The following is a 22,309-nucleotide window of genomic DNA, read 5'->3' on the forward strand; positions in this document are numbered from 1 at the left end:
ATCACTGGCTCAATGGTCATGAATTTGAGCAAACTCTGGGAGATAGTGGAGTACAGGGAAGCCCAGAGTGCTGCAGTCCACGGGGTTGCAAAGAGTCAGACACACCTTAGCAACTGAATAACAACAACATTCACTCCATACACAATTTCCAGATGGTTTTAAAGGCTTAAAGGTGAAAAACTATCAATGATGTTCTGTTGTTATCTGTATGCAGAATTATTTTCTAAACCAAATACAACAAACACTAATCAGAGAGGAAGATGGTATATTTGATTATGTTAAAATTAAAAACTTATTTTATAACAAAAGGCATGAGATACAACATGAAAAGACAAGCTACTAACCAAGAGAAAATATTTGCTACTCAAATGACCAATATAGTAAGCATTAAAAATAGCAGATAACAACCTAAGAGAAAAATGATTAGTATGAATAAGCAATATCCAGAGAAGAACCCTGAATGTCCAGCAAGCCTATGAATGCATGCCCACCAACCCTCATTTTTTTTTAGACATTTGTATTTTATTTGTTTTCAAATTTTTTTCAAAAAAATTTGATGTTTTCTCTAGGTAGACAGGATCATAACTGAAATGAATTGAGTTGAATTTCAGGAACCCCGGCTGATGTCAAAGAAGTGCTTTCTGCTGTGAAACACACATACACACTTGTTGGAAGCATCGTCTTCAGCCCATAAACATGGTATAACCTTTAAAATTTAAGTCTTCTGTATCTTGTCTCAGTCTTTTTTATAGTTGTCAATGTAGAGGTTTTAGACATTTTATTAAATTTCTTCTTGATTATTTTATGATATTTTAAATGGTATGTGGCTCATGCGCTCAGTCGTGTTCGACTCTTTGTGGCCCCACGGACTGTAGCCCGCCAGGCTCCTCTGTCCACAAAATTCTCCAGGCAAGAATACTGGAGTGGGTAGCCATTTACTTCTCCAGGGGATCTTCCTAACCCAGGAACTGAACCCGCATCTCTTGCATCTCCTGCATTGGAGATGGATTTTTTACCACTGAGTCATCTGATTTTAAATGGCACTGTTTCTTAAATTTAATTTTCCAATTGTTTTTTGCTAGTATATAGAAATACAGCTTATTTTCCTACATTGATCTTGTATCCTACAAACATCATATATTCAGCTATTAGATCTAGTTGTCTGTGTAGAGTCCTTAGGGTTTTCTATATAAATTATTTGCAAATAAAAGGTTTTACTTCTCTTTTCAATCTGTATACCTTTTATTACTTTGGTTGCCTTACTGCACTGGCTAGAACCTCGACTTCAATAATGAAGCAATAATGACAGCAAATATCCTTACCTTCTTCCTGATCTTTGGGGGGTGGAGGGTACTCACTCTTCATACTGTTGAATGCCACCTAGTGTTATAGGTTGAATTATGTCCCTCCAAAAGTGAAAAAGTGAAAGTCGCTCAGTTGTGTCCGACTCTTTGCTATTCCATGGACTGTAGCCTGTCAGGCTCCCCTGTCCATGGAATTCTCCTGGCCAGAATAATGGCCTTCTCCAGGGGAATCTTCCCAACCCAGGGATCAAACCCAGGTCTCCTGCATTGCTGAGCCACCAGGGAAGCCCATGTCCCTCCAAATCATAGGTTTAAATCTTAATTCTGGGCAGCTGTTAATTTGACCTTATCTGAAAATAGGGCCTTTGTCGATATAATCAAGACAAGGTTATACAAAGTTAGGATGGGCCCTAAATCCAATGACTGGTATTATTATCAGGAGAGAGAGAGAGATTTGGAGATCCAAGAAGAAGACAGTCATGTAAAGATAAAGGCAAATATTGGCGTTACGCTGCAACAAACCAAGAAACACCAAGACTGCTGACAACCACAAGAAGAAAGCAAAGAGGAATGGCAGAAAGTGGAGAGGAACAGAAGAGCCTCTTGAAGAGGGTGCAAGAGGAAAGTGAAAAACCTGGCTTAAAACTCAACATTCAAAAAACTAAGATTACGGCATCCTGTTCGGTAAAGATAAAGGCAAATATTGGCGTTACGCTGCGACAAACCAAGAAACACCAAGACTGCTGACAACCACAAGAAGAAAGCAAAGAGGAATGGCAGAAAGTGGAGAGGAACAGAAGAGCCTCTTGAAGAGGGTGCAAGAGGAAAGTGAAAAACCTGGCTTAAAACTCAACATTCAAAAAACTAAGATTACGGCATCCTGTTCCAGCACTTCATGGCAAATAGATGGGGAAAAGTGGAAACAGTGACAGATTTCATTTTCTTGGGCTCCAAAATCACTGCAGACGGTGACTACAGCCATGAAATTAAAAGACCCTTGCTCCTTGGAAGAAAAGCTATGACAACCAGATAGCATATTAACAAGCAGAGACATCACTTTGTCAACAAAGTTCTGTCTAGTCAAAACTATGGTTTTTCCAGTAGTCATATATGGATGTGAGAGTTGCACCATAGAGAAGGCTGAACACTGAAGAACTGATGCTTTAGAACTGTGGTTTTAGAGAATATTCTTGAGAATCCCTTGGACTGCAAGGAGTTCAAACCAGTCAATCCTAAAGAAAATCAACCCTGAAATTCATAGGAAGGACTGATGCTGAAGCTGAAGCTCCAATACTTTGGCCACCTGATGTGAAGAACTGATTCATTGCAAGAGACCCTGATTCTGGGAAAGACTGAAGGCAGGAGGAGCAGGGGGTAACAGAGGATGAGGTGGTTGGATGGCATCACCAACTCAATGGACTCAATGTTCAAATGAGTTTGAACAAGCTCCGGGAGATGGTAAAGAGGAGAGCCTGGCATGCTATAGTCCATGGGGCTGCAAAGAGTCGGACATGATTTAGTGACTGAACAACAACCAGAAGCTCAGGTAAAGAAAGATTCTTCCCTAGAACCTTCAGAGGGAGCATGACCTTGCTGACATCTCCATTTTGGACTCCTAGCCTCCAGAACTGAGAGGATACATTTCTGTTGTTTGAAACTAACGAGTAATTTGCTCTTGTTCCAGGGAATTATTATACCTAGTTTTGTAGTAAAAGACGTTCATGAAATTTTGAATTTGGTCTCTCGCTCTTGTGTTTTTATGTGGAAATACAGAGACTGAAAACTTACACTGTTGTCATTCCCGTTTTCGCAGAATCTTTAAGTCAATGACTTTAAACTTGTTTTATGGTTAGTCCATGGTTTAGCTTGGTGAATGTTCCATGTGTACTTGAAGTTTTATTTTGTAAATGGATATAGTTTTCTACAAGTGTCAACGAAGTTGAGTTGATTGACAGTGTTTCTTAGGTCTTCGGTCACTTGCAACCAAGAGTGCTAACTGGCGCAACATTCCTTATGCTCCCACTTCATTTCCATATTCTCTAGCAAATTCTCTAGGAATTCATATTTAGTGAAGTGCCCTCAACTAAAAGGACACACTCTCCCCTCTGGGATCATAAAGCATTTTGTTTATACTTTTTGTAGAGCTTGTATTACACTCTGATTTGTAACATAGTAATTCAAGAACATGTCTTATCTCCATTCCTCAATTGAAAATTCCTGGGGAGCAGGGTGTGGATCTGATTCATCTGTGTGTCTGCAAGGCACCTGTCACAGTGTCCTGCACACCACAGGCTCGCATTTGTTTGCATGCTTCTTGCCTGGCTGTGGAGACACTTCTGCCAAAAGAAGTCAGTTTTACAAGGCAGGGACCAGCAAGAGGCTCTGTTAGACAGATCTTAGTTTTGGTGTGTGACTAAACATCTTATTTTCTAAAACATAAGATATTTTAAATGTTTCTTTTAAAAGAAATTTCCTCTCCTCGCAGTCCTGAATATTTAGCAGATCAAAACAAATAACTAAAAGGAACTTAAAAGAAAAAGCCTTAAGTGAAGACATTTATGGACAGTCAAAAGATGTCCTTCGTGAAAATTTTATTTCCTTTGTGTCCACGGGCAGCTGGAGTGAGCTGAGAAGGAAGTAAGTAACTGTTAGAAACAGGTACCTCTCTAACCACTCTACCACCACCACTTAACTAGTCTTGCCATGTGCTGGGCACAGTGTTATAAATATGCTCATCATACATACTCCTCATAACAACACCATATCAGTCTCAAAGATGAGGAAACAAAAGATTCAAAAGGTTAAATGACCCAGAGAATAAATTACAAGAGCAGAACGAGAATCCAGATCTGTCCATTCCAGTCCCATGTGGTCTCATCTTCATGCTCAGGAAGGTAAGGGTACAGAAGGATGTGCCTAAAACGTGAATTCCCACATGTTCAGGAGATTCAAACGTGGGCCACAGTGAAAACACCTACAAGCTTGTACCTGTCCAGGTGAGTAAGGCAACATACCAGGGGATTGTCATATGCTGCCTCACTGAATCCCTCTAAGGAGCTCAAAAGCAGGGAGTGTCCCCTCATTCTCTTGATTTACAGAGGAGAAAGTGAAACTCAGAGAAGGTAACTTGTGCAGAGCCTCACAGGCAGGGTGCGGCACAGCTGGGATCCAACTTCAGGTGTCTTCTGTAAAAGACATCAGTCACTGAGCACCCAGGATGTGGGCTCTAGAGTCCGCCTGTCTGGGCTTCACAGCTCAGTTCCACCTCTCACACACATGCTCCCTGGACAGATGGAGCTGCATTTCTAAGCCTGTTTCCTCATATATAAACGGTGTTAAAAATAATAGCATGTACTTCCTAGTTAGAGCTTCACAGGTGGCACTAGTGGTAAAGAACTGGCCTGCCTGCAATGCAAGGAGACTTAAGAAAGCGGATTCGATCCCTGGATTAGGAAGATCCCACGAAGAAGGAAATGGCAACCCACTCCAGTATTCTTGCCTGGAGAATCCCAAGGACAGAGGAGCCTGGCGGGCTACAGTGCATGGTGTCGCAAAGAGTCAGACACGACTAAAGCGACTGGGCACATTCAGTTCAGTTCAGTCACTCGGTCATGTCTGACTGTTTGTGACCCCATGGACTGCAGCACACCAGGCTTCCCTGTCCATTACCAACTCCTGGAGCTTGCTCAAATTGGTGTCTATTGAGTCAGTGATGCCATCCAACCATCTCATCCTTTATTGTCCCCATCTCCTCCTGCCTTCAGTCTTTCCCAGCATCAGGGTCTTTACCACTGAGTCAGTTCTTTGCATCAGGTGGCAAAAGATCTAGCACATACCTCCCAGTTATTCTGAGGGTTAAATGAGATACTATGTATGAAATTCTTGGCACAGTTCTGAAAGTGAAAGTGAAGTCGCTCAGTCGTGTCCAACCCTTAGCGACCCCATGGACTGCAGCCTACCAGGCTCCTCTGTCCATGGGATTTTCCAGGCAAGAGTACTGGAGTGGGGTGCCATTGCCTTCTCTGAGTGGTACACAAAAATTCATTGCTTGTAATTGAGGAAGGAAGTAAAGGCTAACAGAAAGCAAAAACTCAGCCCAGCATGCTGGTGCTGCTGCAGAACAAAATAGTTATGACTTAATCGAACCTCCGACTGGCCCTCATTTTAAGCACATTGCTCATTTTCCTTCTATTAACCACAAAAGATAACATCCATGTATTATGTGGAGGCTAAAAGCACTGAGAGAGAATATGGTCATCTAGCCAAAGTCTTGGACTCATTTGAAAATTTCTTAGGCCTCCCACAGTTACAAGTGACAGAAACCCAACTCCAGTTAGCTCTAAATGAAGGGGGAAGTGATGATTTGTATGTTGATTTGTAGGGATGGCAGAGATGGCCCCAGACCTCGTCTGACCCAGCACTCAGCAGCGTCTGTCTGCATCTTCTCGCTGTCTACCCTCTGTGTGGCCATCCTCAGCTCTCTGCTGCCCCCATCCCCTCCTGTCACAGGCCTCCACACAGCCAAAGGAGGCAGGCTGCCAATAAGTGTCTTCTGCCACCCCAGGCTGGTAACCCTAGAAAAAAATGATGTCTTAGTCAGCTGGGACTGCTATTCCAAAATGCCATATTCTGGCTTAAACAACAGACGCTTATTTTTCCCAGTTCTGGAGGCTGTTAGTCAGAGATCGGGGGGGCAGCCTGGTTGATTCTTGGTGGGGGTCCCCTTCCTCCATGGGCTTTCTTGGTCATGGCAGAGACTCCTTGTCTTCCTTTCATAAGAGCACCCATCCTATCATGAGGGCCCCATCCTCATGATGTAATCTAACCTTAATTATCTCCAAAACACCCCACCTCCTAATATCATCCCACTGGGGGTTAGGGGTTTCAATATATAAACTTGGGGGGACACAAACATGCAGTCCATAACAGGGATACTCTCTCCAAGTGTGCAAATACATTGTCCTGGAGAAGTCCCACGATGAGCCCGTTCTGGACCACATGCACTCTGCTGTGGCCAGAGGGCTGGGTACTGTGACTGTGGGCCCAAGCAGAACTCACAGTAGTGAAGGAGCTGTCACTCAAAGAAATAAGTGTTCCAGAGCAAGGGGAGAGGAGATTAGGGCAGAAAAATATATTAGATGTCCTCTGGAGGGAGGGGGAATATCCTATACAAAGTGTCAGGTCCACCCTAATGCCCTGTGAATTCTTCCAGAATCCTCCAACCGGGATATAGCTATGAAGCCTCACAGCTGGCTCTAGAGCTCAGGCTAGCAGGAGGATATGCCACGGTCTCCATGGAAACGGAAATAGGTGAAGGTCTCCTTTTTGAAAGTGGCGAGACAGTCACTGCAGGGAGGGGACCTGCCCTAGAGGCAGCATTGGATCCTCTGTGACAGCAGGGACAAGTGGCCCAAGGAAGAAAAGGTGTATTTGGCCAGGAAAACTCCAGGCATGATGACCTTTTTTTTTCTTTTTAATATTTATTTGGCTGTACCAGATCTTAGTTGCAGCATGCAGGATCTAGTTCCCTGACCACAGATTGAACCTGGGCGCCTGAAGCATTGGGAGCATAGAGTCTTAGCCACAGGGCCACCAGGGAAGTTCCATGATGGCCTTTAAAGTTCTACCTCCTGTTGAAACAGGAATAATAACAACTATTACTATCACCACCATCATTTTTGGAGCTCTTACCTTCACCTAGACACTGTGCGACCTGACATGATGCACAATTCCTGATTTGATCCTGATAACAACCTTTTGGGATAGTGATTATGACCACTACAGATGAAGGAGTCTTCCAGTTCTATAATCTAGTGATTATCTTTCTATTCTAATCAAGTCAAGGATTTGGGGTTTTATAAAAGGGTCCTGCTCTCACACAAGCCATAGTAGAATATCAGGCTCTCATGAATTTCCACTAACATAATGTTGAATGGTTCTGAAAACAAATGCTTACTGAAGACAGGTGACTGCTGCATTCTCCCATCTGCCATCCCTGGCAGCTGAATTTGATCAGCACAAGCTAGTACTGAACTATAGCTCTACTGCCCAGCAATTTCACTCGGGCAGTGAAAGGGTTGACATTTTATTTCCAAGCTCAGAAGCACAAAGAAAGAAATCTTTCAGCATCTCCAATGGACTGCAGCCAATTCATGTGCAAAATTCCCAAGTTGCTGAGTCTTTCTGGCTTTCTCCTGTAAGATGACTGTCAGCTACTCCAAATGGCTTCTTTTTTCTATTTTTTCATGTTTCAGATGCACTGGGCAAGTCAGTAGGTACCATCCTGCTATTCCATTTTTCCCCCCCTTAGCCCCAAAGAATATAACACTCAGGAGTTGTATAAGACGGGATATTTAGATGAATAATATGTGAGTAAAGAAACAGCAGCTTATGCATGAAAAATAACCAGTGGGAAAAAAGGAAGTGTGGTGATTAAGTGAAAAATTTTAAGTTCCTCACTTGGAGTTACAAAGCAAATGATGTATAAGGAGCAGCATATACCAGGGGTCCACCCACATTATACAATGCTTTAGATTGTATAAGTCTTATTTTAGAATAGGCCTCCTGCCCCCTATTTTTAAAATAAAAGGATAGCACAGTTATCAAACAAAAGCAATATAATAAACTATAAAGAAAAAAATAAAACTAAATCAGTACCTATGTAAAACTAACCATCATTAACTTTAGTTAAATATCATTCCTGGCTTATTTTTTTAACACAGACACAGATTTTACAGAAAATAGAGGACATGTTTATAAACATAGATATATACCCCATAAAAAGGGCTCATGGGTATTGCATTCTTTAAGTTCCTGCATGCTTAAGAGTACTTGATTTGACAACTTGGTTGGCAATAATACACTTAATCCTCAGAAAACTAAAAATAGAACTATCATATGATCCAACAATCCCACTCCTGGGCATAAATCTAGATAAAACTGTAATTCAAAAAGATACATGGAGAAGGAAATGGCAACCCACTCCAGGATTCTTGCCTAGAGAATTCTGTGGACAGAGGAGCCTAGTGGGCTGCTGTCCATGGGGTCTCACAGAGTTGGATGAGACTGAAGCGACTTAGCACGCATGCATGCATTGGAGAAAGGACCTGGCAACCCACTCCAGTATTCCTGCCTGGAGAATCCCAGGGGCAGAGGAGCTTGGTGGGCTGCCGTCTATGGAGTTGCACAGAGTCAGACACGACTGAAGCGACTTAGCCACCCTGGAGAATCCCAGGGGCAGAGGAGCTTGGTGGGCCGCCGTCTACGGGGTTGCACAGAGTCAGACACGACTGAAGCGACTTAGCCACAGCAGCAGCAAAAAGATACTTGCGCCCCTGTGTTCATAGCAGCACTATTCACAATAGCTAAGACATGGAAACAACCTAAATGTCCATAGACGGATGAAAGGATAAAGATGTGGTACACAGATATAATGGAATATTACTCAGCTATAAAAAAAACAATGAAATAATGCCATTTACAGCAACATGGATACAACTAGAGTTTATCAGAGTAAGTGAAGCTAATCAGAAAGAGAAAGACAAATACCACATGACATCACTTACAGGTGGGATCTAAACTATGACACAAGTGAACCTATCTGGGAAACAGAAACAGACCCAGAGACATCAGAGGACAGACTTGTGGTTGCTAAGCGGGAAGGGGTGTGGGGGAAGGACTAGCAGATGCGAGCCATTACATACCGGATACATAAACAAGGTCCTACTGCGTAGCAGAGGGAACTATATTCAATACCCTGGGATAAGCCATATGGAAAATAATACAAAAAAGAATGTATACAAGTATAAGTGAGCCACTGTGCTATGTAGCAGAAATGAACACAACACTGTAAATACTTCACTTAAAAAAATAAATTAAAAATTATACCAAGTCACTCCTTTTTCTCCACTCAGAACTTTGGAAACATTTCTCCACGGCTTCCAGCCACTAAATCTGGCGGTAAAGAAGTTTGAGACCCTTTGGATTTCCTTCCTAATCAGCAAAGAATTCTTTCTTCATTCTTGATGTTCATTAATTTCATCGAGCTATGTTTTAGGGGTCAAGTGCTTTCTGTAAGATTCTCTAGAACATATGTAGTTTTTCGATCTGAAGATTCATTCCTTCATTTCAGGAAAAAATTTCTGTCTTATTTATCTTTCAGTGAATTTTTCAGTTTCTTTTTTGGGGCGTTAATGTTCAAATATCTTTGTCTTTCTATAATTGTCCCCTCAGGAATTAATCTTTATTTTTTAAATTCTTCATTCACGTGAAATCATCTCAAGCCTTTTCTTGCACGCTACCAATTCCATTTTCAACCATGTTTTTTGCTATTTCTAATTTATTTATATGTTCTATAATAATGCTATTTTGGCCAAGTTGTTTCCTTAGCTCTGTAATCTGACTTTTTATCTCATTCTTGAGAAATCTGTATGCAGGTCAAGAAGCAACAGTTAGAACCAGACATGAACAATGGACTGGTGCCAAGTTGGGAAAGAAGTAGTACATCAAGGCCATATATTGTCACCCTGCTTATTTAACTTATATGCAGAGTTCATCATGCAAAATGCCAGGCTGGATGAAGCATAAGCCGGAATCAAGATTGCCAGGAGAAATAGCAATAACCTCAGATATGCAGATGACACCACCCTTATGGCAGAAAGCAAAGAGGAACTAAAGAGCCTCTTGATGAAGGTGAAAGAGGAGAGTGGAAAAGCTGGCTTAAACTCAACATTCCAGTCCCATCACATCATGGCAAATAGATGGGGAACCAATGGAAACAGTGGCAGACTTTTATTTTCTTGGGCTCCAAAATCACTGCAGATGGTGACTGCAGCCATGAAATTAAAAGACACTTGCTCCTTGGCAGCAAAGCTATAACCAACCTAGACAGCATATTGAAAAGCAGAGACATTACTTTGCCAACAAAGGTGCATCTAGTCAAAGCTATGCTGCAGTCCATGGAGTTGCAACGAGTCAGACACAACTGAGCGACTGAACCATTTTACTGAATTCATGTTCTTTGAGAATACAATACACCTGTAGGAACTTGTGTCTCTTAGGTAAATTCTTATTAGTTTCCTCTGCTCCCCACTCTGTTGCCTTTGCTGCCTGTAGCATATTTATGTGGTTACCAGGTCATTTTATTTACATATGCTCATGCTTAAGGTAGGTAGGTCTGTTCAGACCATTTATTTGCTCTGACACAGTGTTGGTGTATTCTACTTGGCGTATTTCCATCTCATCTGACAACTCTTTCTCTTCCCCTGTGTGCTTGTGTGCTATATACTTTTCTTCATGGATGATATTAAAAGTATTTCATAACTAGCATGACACAGACATTGAATAAGCAGGAAAGAGGTTGACCACAGTTCTGCAGCAGGGGCCTTGTTAGACCACGTTGCCCCTTTAGATAGTAGACTGTGGGGTGGTCTGGAGTTGGATCGTTCTCATGAGAGGAGCTGGAGTCAAAGTGGAGACACTTCAGATAGTGGTTATTTACTTCCTGGTTGGAGAAGGCAATGGCACCCCACTCCAGTACTCTTGCCTGGAAAATCCCATGGATGGAGGAGCCTGGTAGACTGTAGTCCATGGGGTCGCTAAGAGTCGGACACGACTGAGCGACTTCCCTTTCACTTTTCACTTTCATGCATTGGAGAAGGAAATGGCAACCCACTCCAGTGTTCTTGCCTGGAGAATCCCAGGGACAGGGAAGCCTGGTGGGCTTCCGTCTACGGGGTCGCGCAGAGTCGGACACGACTGAAGCAACTTAGCAGCAGCAGCAGCAGCAGCAGCAGCATAGAAGCATTTCGATATTATTACAGTCAGCACAGTCACACGAGTGTGTACCAGCCAAACCCGAGCCCTGCCTGTCCGTGTGCATCTGTATGGGGGAGGGAGGAAGAGCTGTGTATACAGGCTTTTGTTGGAGGAGCTGGGCTCTGCTCTGCCCTCTGCTGGTTACAGTAAGTCCTGCAGCACCATGAACTCCAAATGGAGGAGAGATAACTACTCTTGTCACGGAAGACAAAAGACCCTTGGGATGTGGGTTTTTCCTTAAATTAGGAATGGGCTGCTTGCTCCTGTCTCTTGTTCACCCATCTTTCCTCAGCAAAACCCCCTCTCCCTAAACACACAAACACACACACACACACACACACACAGACTAGCCCCACTCAGAGAAAGTGCCCAACTCTCCAATCTTCTTTCCAAAATCTGAGATTTTAAGGAAAATTCTGGATTTTGCAAATTTCCCCAATAGGGGCAGCATCAGGAACTCTTCTCATTCTTGCCAGAAAACGTGGTCTTTTTTTTTGGCAATTATATTTCTAAGTTTAGGGCATAGTGACAAGATTGGGCTCCTTTCGTTTCATCGCTGGTGAAATTTTTTACTGGTTAAATTTTTATTTTGGTAGTTCATTTTGTTAGGCTTTAGGGGATGGAGGTTCTGTGATCTGGCCTTATTTATCCTAAAAGACCCCCAAAGCACAATTTTAAAGGCCTAAACCAGCAGTTCTGGAGTTCTCAATTTGGCTGCCTATTAGAATCATTGGGGAGGTTTTAGCAACACAAGTGCAAGGCTGCATTCTACAGATTGATTTAAGTGGTCTGGGAGGGGCCTATATATCAGTGTTTTTAGTCATTTGTTTTTAAATTCTTTTTAATGACTCAGATGGAAGGACTAAACAGGGTTGAGAACTATGAGCCAGATTTTGCCTTCTGATTGTTCATAATTTGATACACATAAGTACCAGTTACAAAACATTTTATACCTGTATTAACAAAGGCAAAATATTTTTAAAAAACATAAATTATTTATACTCTGAGTGGTCAGAATATTACGTGAGCAGCCAAGGAAGCAGAAGGAATTGAAGATATGTGTATGACTTTGGTTCAAAATATTTTTATCTAACTGGATAACAGAACTAACACACCTGGAGAAAACAGGGAGCACCACTGCAGGTGAGGCCCGACTGCTAAGACAGCTCTGGGGTCCCCCATGGACAGGAAGGCACAGTTGGGCGCTGGGCACACTATTGTGAAGAAGGTGAAGGTCGATTCGGTGAGGGAGGCGGCTACAGTAGTAACTAGTCAAGTTCCCATGTAGTCACACTTCCCATCCTTTTAAAGTTCTAATTTATGCAGTATTATCTAGAAGTGCAGGATGTGTTTAGAGGTGAAATTGATGGTTGGGATTTATTGTGTCTGGATAGTTTCTGAAGAGACTCAATCTGGGTTTTCAGGAAGGGGAAAGGGCATTTCAAATCTGTAAAGGAACCTGAACCATGGCATGGAGTCATCAAGGATCAGGTTTGGAAGACAGTAACAGGTTGAAAGAGCTCAGAATTCAGAGATCAAGGCTGTAGCCACTGGGAGTGTAACAAATTGAGTCAAGAAGTGAGGGAGGAGTTTAGGATGTTTGAATTTCTTGCCTCAGAGACTAGAATAATGGTGGTGTCACTGACTTAGATGACAAAGCTTAAGGAGCAACATCTGGAACTGAGGTTTCAGATGAAGGTAGGGTATCTAAGGGTTGATGATCAGGAGGTAGGTGGGTCTGGATAGGAGCTCCAAGGCCACAATCCATGTGAGCACCCTGCACCTGAAGTGTAATTTCAGGGCTGTCTGCATGGAGGCTGCTCTCTGAAGCCTGGAGATGAGTTAATTTAGCAAGGGAAATGAACTAGGTCTAAATTAGGAAGAACTAGGCAGAGAATCCGGAGAAGGCAATGGCACCCCACTCCAGGAATCTTGCCTGGAAAATCCCAAGGACGGAGGAGCCTGGTAGGCTCCAGTCCATGGGGTCGCTAAGAGTCCGACATGACTGAGTGACTTCACTTTCACTTTTCACTTCCCACTTCCATGCACTGGAGAAGGAAATGGCAACCCACTCCAGTGTTCTTGCCTGGAGAATCCCAGGGATGGGGGAGCCTGGTGGGCTGCCATCTATGGGATCGCAGAGTTGGACACGACTGAAGCGACTTAGCAGCAGTAGCAGCAGGCAGAGAATCATCCATCTCCCCCAGTGACTCACAAAAGCCAGGGGAAGAGATTTGGACAATGAAGCACAAAGGTCAGGGGAATGTCTAAGGTGATCTCATGAAGGCCTCTGAGCCAGGGCCTGACCCTTAAAACATCCAAAAACTTTTCAACAACAACTTGGACTGTCAAGTCAAAGCAAAAAGCCCTCACATTGGTCACACTCAGTGTTTGCATAGAAGTGACAGCCCTGTTCTCTGAGGAAGGAAATGTGTTTACAGAGTAAACCAGTCACTGTGATCTCAATGCTGATGTCAGACCATCAACACTCATCAATTCTTATCAAAGCAAGCCATCCTTGCTCCAAACGCACCTCTCCACTGTGTGCTTCTGGAACGATGGTGATGACAATGGTTAAGATGTGTCTGTGTGAATGGATACAGACACATGTATATGTATGCTCATAAAAAGGGTCTTGGACATCTCTAAGCTACCCATGAGAATGTGAGAATAAAAATATTAACTGTAGGATGGTTCTCTTCCTTGTTGCTCTTTGAGTTTCCTCCACTGCAGCCACTAAGCATAGATCTTGCAAGTGTATTCATGTTCTTGCAGAAGGTAATAAAACAGGTAGAAAACGTACCCATATTCGCAGATTCTGGAAGAATAGGAAGCAGCAGTTGTTGCTTTTCCTCAGCTGGTTCCTAAAATTAGCACAAAGCAGCTTTACTCCCCTGTCTGCTAGAAATCAGGACAGATGTCCAAACATGGTCTCTTGAACCCACCTTGGTTCATCCTCCAGGAAGCTTGTATTGTCATGGTTTCCAAGTACCCCAGCGTGGAGCAGTTGATTCTTCACACTCTCTGAGCATTCTACTCCCAGCAGGTATGGGAGAAGGCAGGAGGTAGTCACCTGGTTATACCACCATCTTTGGCAGAACTGATGCTTATGATAAGAACAAAGCTATTACAAAAAGGCTCCTGGAGTTTTGTAGGGGAATTGCACATTAACTTGGAATAAGCAGAACCCACATAAACTGACTTCAGGTCTGGATGGGCATTTCCACTTTACACTGTGAAAATAATGATAGTGGTGGTGGTTCTTCAGTGTATGTTACTTGGGTTTTTGTGGATTTGCCCATATTCGGTGTGGAACAAAGACACACACGTGCTTTTAGATACACCTGCTGAAAGCACTGTAAGCAAAAGGGCTGGGGTCTTATTGTAAAGCCACACAGTTCTCAAGGGGAGGACTTCTGGGGCAGGAGCTAGAAGTGGGAAAGGGAAAGTTGGCCTTCAACAGAGTTTTGCTGGTGCCTGGTGACTATCTAATTCCTCATCCCTGCTTCTAGTGCGCCTGCATCATCCTTTCCTTCCCCATTGGCCTTCTCTTCTCCCTTCTCTTCCACGTGACCCAACATGGCTACCCCAGCTCAGACTCCACAGGACCCTTTTGCTCCAACACTACCACACTTCGCTGGTTTCTCTCTCTCTGCCTTCAAACCTCCCTGTCCCAATTCTAAACAGCCCAGCTCATGTAAAGAGGTGGCTGGAGAGGAGGCCTCAAGTGGGCACAGGCGGGAAGCTTCCCTGAGGAGGTGGTGTGGACAGGGTTGCACTCCAGTGCCAGCCACATGCACCTATCTATCTGCAGGCATCCTAACATCCACCAGCAAGTATATGAGAGTGAACACCTGACAAGTGCAACCTTACCTTAGCACCAACTGATTTAGACAAAAAGAAGTATCTGCTTTGCATGTAAACTAATTAACCAAACAGCAACTCAAACATTTTGCACAGCAAATTCCTCTCTTTGGTCTGCATTTGTGGTTTCTCTGAAAACAGAATTAAACCAGGCTGAAGAACACAGCCACCTGTGACAGCAGCTGGTCTTTCTAGCCTGCTTAGAATACCCTGGGCAATGCCATTGTAGTGGCCATTTGATGCTTCAAAATTATTTTTTGTTTAGGTCTAAGTGGTTTGTTATAAAGATTTTGGAGCTAGGCTGCCTGAGTGTGTAGCCTGGCTCTACTCATCAGCTGTGGGATCTAAGACCAGGGGATTCCCCAACTGTGCCTCAGTTTTCCCATCTGTAACTTCAGGTTAATAACAGTACTGGCCCTAAAAGCTGATTAGGAGGATTAAGTGAATTAATATCTGTAAAGAGCTTGGGATGATGCCTGGCAAGTAGTATGTGTTCCAGTAAATGATACTTATTACTGGTATATTCACTAAACAAAACCCCACACAAAAATCTTCCAGAGAAGCACTTGATAAAATACTTGAAAAATAAGTTTATTATAACTAATGAATATAAAATCTGACAAATGTTTTCAAATACTTTTGCAAAAAAAGTAAATCCCTCCCTTGTTCCCCCTTCCCACAAAATACAGAGTATGAACTTGGACAGAGTTTTACATGAAACCTAAACATGAAATTCTCATTTATCCAGTTGATCCTTAAAGGCTCCAACACATTATATTCTAAGTAAATGTCCATTAAAATTAAGGAATCAACAAACCACCAGTCACTTTCTTTCTACTGTCATTATGATGCTCACTCAAAATGTTGAAGGACAAGAACAAGTAACATAGGACTGCATGTGACAGATATTCAAAGTGCATGGATCCATGAAATCACAACCAACTGAGATGAGAATACTGGGGGCAGAATTAAACACTGACTTTAAAAAGCAATCCAAGGAAATCTATGTACATAGTAGCCTTTGGCGTCTGGTCTAATGTGTTTCTTCTTTACAGAGACATTATGTTGTCCATTCTATTAACCAGATTAAATCAACCTTAACACATGTCTCATCTGACACAGATTGTCCACAGCCAATTTCACATGAGGTAGTTGGGCTGCTTACTGACATTCTAGTGAAATTGTCATGACACCGGGGACTCACGCATCAAACATGCCACGAGACTGGCTCATTAGCCTTCTGGGAAGCAACAGAATTACTTCCAGATCACCTTTCTTGTCACAACTGACTCCATAATACACCTATAAATAGACACAGATATGTGGGAATCTGTGGATGAGATCAGCTTTGCTAGGGGTACCAACCATCCCAGAGTGGTTTCTGTTTACAAAGTCTGGGAGGAAATACGATCGGACTTTAAAATACATAAAATAGAAAGTCTAGTGCTTAGAACAAGCAAGGTCTCTTTCTTGTGTTCTCACATAGTGTAGCTGAGAACATGTGTTCACTCTGAAAGAGAACTGATTAAAAAGGGTAACCAAAGAATTTGGAAAACTTCTGCTCCGCAGAGTAGTGCTATGTTTTTTCCTTTTGAAATGAAAGGTTATACAGAAACAGTGCAGAAGAAGGATCAATGCTTGTGTCAACTGTACTGCTGAGGGTCACTTCCAAGTGCCCTGAGGCAGCAGTGCGATGAGAAATCGTGCAGATGGCCTCTGTACGCAGGCTACTGCCTGTGCCAGGACAGGTCTGGGGGCATTTCCAGAGGAGGTCCAGTGAACAGTATGCTCATGGAATTGCTGAAAGGACCCTTACACCCTATTAATAGATAAGCAGTCTTAAAATACTATTAGACAGCTAGTGGGGATTTTTATGTCATTATTATGAACCCCTGAGTAAGCAACTGCAGACAATGAAGGGCTGCCCGGAAGCAGAGCGTGTTTCCAGGTAAAGCACTCTACATGCATGTCATAGGGACATGGGTTGCTGTTGACACTGAAGCTCATGTACAGACTCCACCAGATCACAAAGAGCATGGAAGTCAGGCATTCCAAGACAAAACACGTGAGCTCAGCTAACAGAACAATGGCTTAGAATGTACTGTACCCATGAATTCTAAATCTAAAAAAAATTTTAAAGGTTCACTTAAAAAAAAAAGAAATCAAACATGAAGACAGGAAAGCTGAATAATTATTAAAAAAAAAAAACAAAAAAAAACAACTAAAATCAGAAGCAAGGGATTCAGAAATGTACCATCATGGAACTAACTTCTACAGTACACGGTCATTTAGTAGGAAAAAAACCTAAGAACAGTTTTCTTCCAGAAAGCTCCCCAAATCGCATCTTGTATTGCTCATAACCCTCTGACTTTCTTTACTGACTTAAATGATATTTCTTCTGATTTTTCACCATCAGATTTGGTTTCTTTAATAAGATACCTCTTGCTTCAGCTCTTTTAGTTTACTTCAAATTTAATAAAGAAAAGTGTAATTTATTTATTGGTCCCTACCACAAGCTTTTCCTACTTAAAAACACTTTTCCGAAAATAGAAAACTAAAAGCATTAACTTTAGGGATGGATATGTGTGTGTGTGTGTGTGTAATTAATAATCAAAAAGAGAAGACTGCAAATCTTTCCAGCAGCATTTATCTAATAACATATCACTTTTCCTAGATGGTACACACCATATGGTCACCTGCTTCACAGCTATACATTGGGACAGGGGTTCTTTAAGAAGCTCTTGCAGACTAAGAGAGAATGCTTATAGGCTGGGCACCTGACCCTGGCTAGGCCTGTGCCAGATGCTCCACTAGAAAGCTGCTGCTGAAGAATGGAGCAAAACAGTTTAAAAAGGGATGGATTTGGTACTCTGATGAGGGCACTATTCACAACAATTAGAAAAGGAGATCCCTCATCATGGAATATGATATTTGGGGAGGATTTATATTCAGAATGACACACAAATAATGATAACAAGGCCCCTGAAGTCACTACTTATTCATCCTAACAAATGCTGCCTTTCAAAGTCAATTTCCTGGGCATAGGTGTGCTCAACATTCCAAGAGCCCCACTTCTAAACTTCCTGTAGAGCTGGATCAAGAGGTGATGAGAAAATCATCTGCACTTCATAGACACAAGGTGGTTTCTTCCCCAAAAGGTACCCCCTCTAACTTAGCATTTTTGCCAAGATTAGATATAATGAATCAAATTTGCTTTCAAAGGAGAAAAAATTGCCATCATTGAAAGGATTTTGTTTTGTTCAGTTAGACAAACACACGTTAATCCCTCCTAAGTGTAAGGCCTGGCTTCTGCCGTGGGAAGAAGTATAGACATGAATGAAATTATATGTATCAAAGTACCTTGTGAGAGATTGTGCAAATGCTACTTATTAGCTTCTAATGATACCTAGAAGACACATTACCTTTTATTTTCCTTCAAGATCTCTCTAAAGGTTAATCTAGAAAGGGAATCCTAAAAATGTTTGAGCAAGGTGATTACTCCACCAACAAACATAATACCATTTTCCCATCTCCTCTGTCAGAATGAAAGAAAGCTTGGAAGCCCCAGGAATCTTGGGAGGATTCTGAAGAGAAAGCCTTAACTCTCTTTTCTCTTTGTCCTCTTCTTAGATAGTAAATGCAAATTAGCACAAATTGTGATTTTAAGTAAAATGGAGAAGCAAATAGTATAGTTCCAGGATAAAGCTCTGACTGTGCCAAGCTTCAGGTCAAACTGAATTTATCATCTAGTATGATGATAGTTCAATTTCCAGAGCTTTATGCATCTCAGGTAAACTTAACATGCTCCAGTAAGGAAAATATCTATTGAAAAACATTACTCCCTTTCTGCAGGGCTGGAAAAGTGTTGAGTAGATAATGTGACTTATTCAAGTTACTCAAGCTTCTCTGATCAAAGATCCCAGATAATATGAAATCTTCTCCAGAAAACTGGATCATATATACCAAGGCAGTACCTATATAAATGTGAAATGGTTATGTTGAGCAGCTTTCTTTTTGTGTGTATTCAGAGCCTTAGTGGAAAATCTGAGGTATATTCCGTGAGCCCACCTCTGCCAGGGACCATAGCAGTTCACCTGAGGTGACAGGAAGCACCAGCATTTGCTCAAAATGGTCATGCTTCACAACACTTACAGTCTCCAGGTAGCCTCCCCACCTGATGGCACAATAGCTGATGTGCATTCACTCAACGTAAAGCAAAGGCAGGTGGCTTTTTCCTTGCCTTTAGGAGGCTCTGTGAAGGGCAGGAAGTCTAAATTATCCCCGAGTCCTGCTATCATGCCCACACTAGCCAGAGAAGGAGATGCACGCTAATTACTTGTGGGAGTGGAGGAGACAACACACATGCCTTGGCAGCTGCCAACAGCAAGTGCTAAAATATGAAAGAATCAATGTCACTTCAGCACTGTTTCTCTCTCCAGCTTTAAAATATCCGATGCTGTTTTTCTAAAGTTTAAGCATTTTCCACAAGTCCTTATTGTGCAGAGTACCCAATTCAATAATTTGACCTACGTTAACTGCCCACTCGTTTGTTTAAAGACAGACAAAAAGACCAAATCAGTACCCTTCCCCACAGCAACCTCTCACCCAAGGAGAGGGCTCTCTTTGCCCTCGGAGCAGTATCCCCTGGGCCCCTCAAAGGAACACCACTTACAGCCGGGGAGCTAGCTCGTGCTGGACCTTTCCTTCCAGCGACTTTAAGCGAGTAGCCTCTGGCACAGAAGGCACCCGTGGCCTCTCTCCCACGCCCACTCCTGGCAGGCTGACTTACTGAGGGACTGAGGCCACAGTCCTGGCATCACATCACACTCTTCGGGTTGTTTCATGAAAGACTTAAAAATCCCACTTTTAAACTGTGACATGGTCCCAAAGCTCTTGAGACAGATAAGCAGCTGCATTTAGCTTGCTCTGCACCATTGGTGATTAAGCCAAGACTGGTCAGAGAGCACATTCGGAACTGCGGCCCCCGGGGACAACACCAAGGTCTGCATGTTCGGTTAAGAAAGCTGCTGAGTAAACTCGCTCCACGTCTCACTCTCCTTTTAACTACTTCACTTCAATGATAGCCTTCTCCTCTTTCCAAGAAAGGATACAAACATTTAGTTCATGCAGAAGACTGGGAATTCCATAAACTAGAATTTAATCTCATAGTTCTTCAACCCTGTTGCACAAGAATACCTTGTAAAATTTATTCAAACTCAAGGTTTATTATCCTGAGTCCTACTCCCACAATTCTGGTTCTTCAGGTCAAGGTAAGGCCTGGGAATTTAATTTTCAAACAAGCTTTCCATGTAATTTTGATGTGGTCCAGGTCACACATGGAAATCACGTGGTTCCTCCATTTAGCAGCTGTGTGACTGAGCCTATCCCTTGACCTCTAAACCTTACTTATGAAGTTTAATAATAATCCCTGAATACCATGGTTTTGCTGTGATGTCCAACTGAGATGATGCAGGGGAAAGTAGGCGGCGAAGGGTGTGTACTGCACAGGGGTCACCTCAGATGACCCACCCACCTCTCCCATACTATCCTCCGGCTCGATGCAAGGCCATACCACTCATCTCTTCAGAGATGGCACTGCTTGGTCACCAGTGTACCGGATGTGTTTAATACACAGGTTCTTCTGGCCCATGGAGCCACAGAGAAGAGAATTCTCTGCAGAACACCTAGGAATAGCAAACTCTACATTTTCAATAGCTTCAACAGAGGGGCTTAACTCCTTGAAAATTTTAGACTAATTCTAAGTTGACTGAAATAATGGCTATGAGTTATAGTCCTTGATACAGAAAATTGCTCATTTTCAGCTTGGGTTTGGGTGGCCCATTAAAACTAAAAGCTAAAAACAAAACATAATACTAACAAATTCATTGTCAAATCTGCTCTTATAACTTGCTGTTCACATCTATATAACAGCTACAATTTGTTTTTCCATGAGGCCTTTTGAACTAAATATATAGCACCTTGATTTTTAAACACACAAAACATACAGCATTCAAAAAATTATATATAAAAGCACTAGGCTTTTCCTTCCCCTCTCCTTTCTCCAAGTAAGAGATTGGAGAGGGCTGGAGCTGCTGCTGGAAATTTAAGTCGGGCAACAAAACACTTTAGCAAACTTTATTCCCTGAAGTGAGGAGGCAGCGCTACCCTGCAGATGTCATACCACCTCGTCAGACTCCAGTCCGTGGACCTCATATAAAGTGTCCAGTATCGCCAGCTGCTTCTCCATGGCGGGGAGGTAAAGGCTGAGGTCCCTCTGCATCCCAACACTGAAAGCTGCCTTCTGGTGGTCGCCTTCCTTAATGGTTAATGCAGCCACAAAATCTTCATAGGATGGAGCTGCCCTCAGAGCTAACTGCAAAAGAATTGCTCGTGAAAAGCTGCACCATGACATGCTCACTTGCACATTATACTCATGCACAAACACATGCGTGCACACAGTCACACACATACACAGAGCTGAGGCGAGCGAGTGAAAAAACAGGCATGCATTCTTTCAGTTCATGGACTCTTCAATTATGTTTCAAGAACCAAATCACTTTAATGCTTGAAGAAGCACATATCTTCTTGGGCTATCTTGAGGACGAATAATCCCATCAAGTCAGGGAATGGTGAGAGGAGAACAGTTTGAGAAAAGCTCAAACTTTCTCATTCACAGTGATCCAGTCTCTTCCCGTGGAGTGCTAAGAATGACTTGCACGCATGCTGCTTGCACAGTCTTTGTTGGCACATGGCCAGCCTGGCGGAGCAGCTCATCATCCTGTTTATATCTCATCTCCACACACTTTCTTTACCTATGTCCCATTCACCTTTATGTAGAGATTTCCTTTGTATTCGTGAACATTTTCTAAAAATGAAGGGGGTTAACATTTATGGTTTGCTTGCATGCTGATTCTTTAACGTATTTTATCCCAGCTAATCTTTGTAAGAACCCTGTACAATCTATATCCTTTATTTTACATATGGAAATCACACAGCTAATGAGTGCCAGGGCCAGGATCTGAACTTAGGATCATCTCTCTGCTTTTTCAACCACACCACCAACCACACTGCTTCCCTGAAGAAAGATTTCCTAAGCTCCTTACAGCTCCCCTCTCTCTGCAGGCCAACTGTTCCCTAAGCGTCCTGAAATCTGTTCTCTGGCATCTACTAGTTTTGGCTCCCCTGAGCTCTCTGGAGGCTTTTAAAATCTTCAATAGATTGTAAAAAAAATCTTGCAATTGCTTTCTTGAGCTTCCTTATATTGAAAGTCTTTGAGAATCAACCCTCTCCCTTTCTGCAACTGGGGAGTGACTGGCATTATGCAG

General features: G+C 42.6%; 1 protein-coding gene across 4 annotated transcripts in view; it reads right to left on the reverse strand.

Annotated features, from left to right (window-relative positions):
- PLEKHA8 (pleckstrin homology domain containing A8) overlaps positions 1 to 22,309 on the reverse strand; it is a 109,083-nt gene that overhangs the window by 26,332 nt on the left and 60,442 nt on the right. For 2 of the 4 annotated variants that reach the window (XM_024990802.2, XM_015469610.3), the window contains exon 14: positions 15,555 to 21,357. The exons of 1 other annotated variant lie outside the window; for it this stretch is intronic. In XM_024990802.2, the coding sequence (XP_024846570.1) occupies positions 21,160 to 21,357 (198 nt within the window). In that variant the 3' untranslated portion in view covers positions 15,555 to 21,159. Of the gene's footprint in view, positions 1 to 15,554; positions 21,358 to 22,309 lie in introns of those variants that run through there. One more of the 4 variants, NM_001197032.1, reaches the window with a different exon arrangement.

This window comes from Bos taurus, chromosome 4 (assembly GCF_002263795.3).
Source record: "Bos taurus isolate L1 Dominette 01449 registration number 42190680 breed Hereford chromosome 4, ARS-UCD2.0, whole genome shotgun sequence".
Classification (NCBI taxonomy): Eukaryota; Metazoa; Chordata; class Mammalia; order Artiodactyla; family Bovidae; genus Bos; species Bos taurus.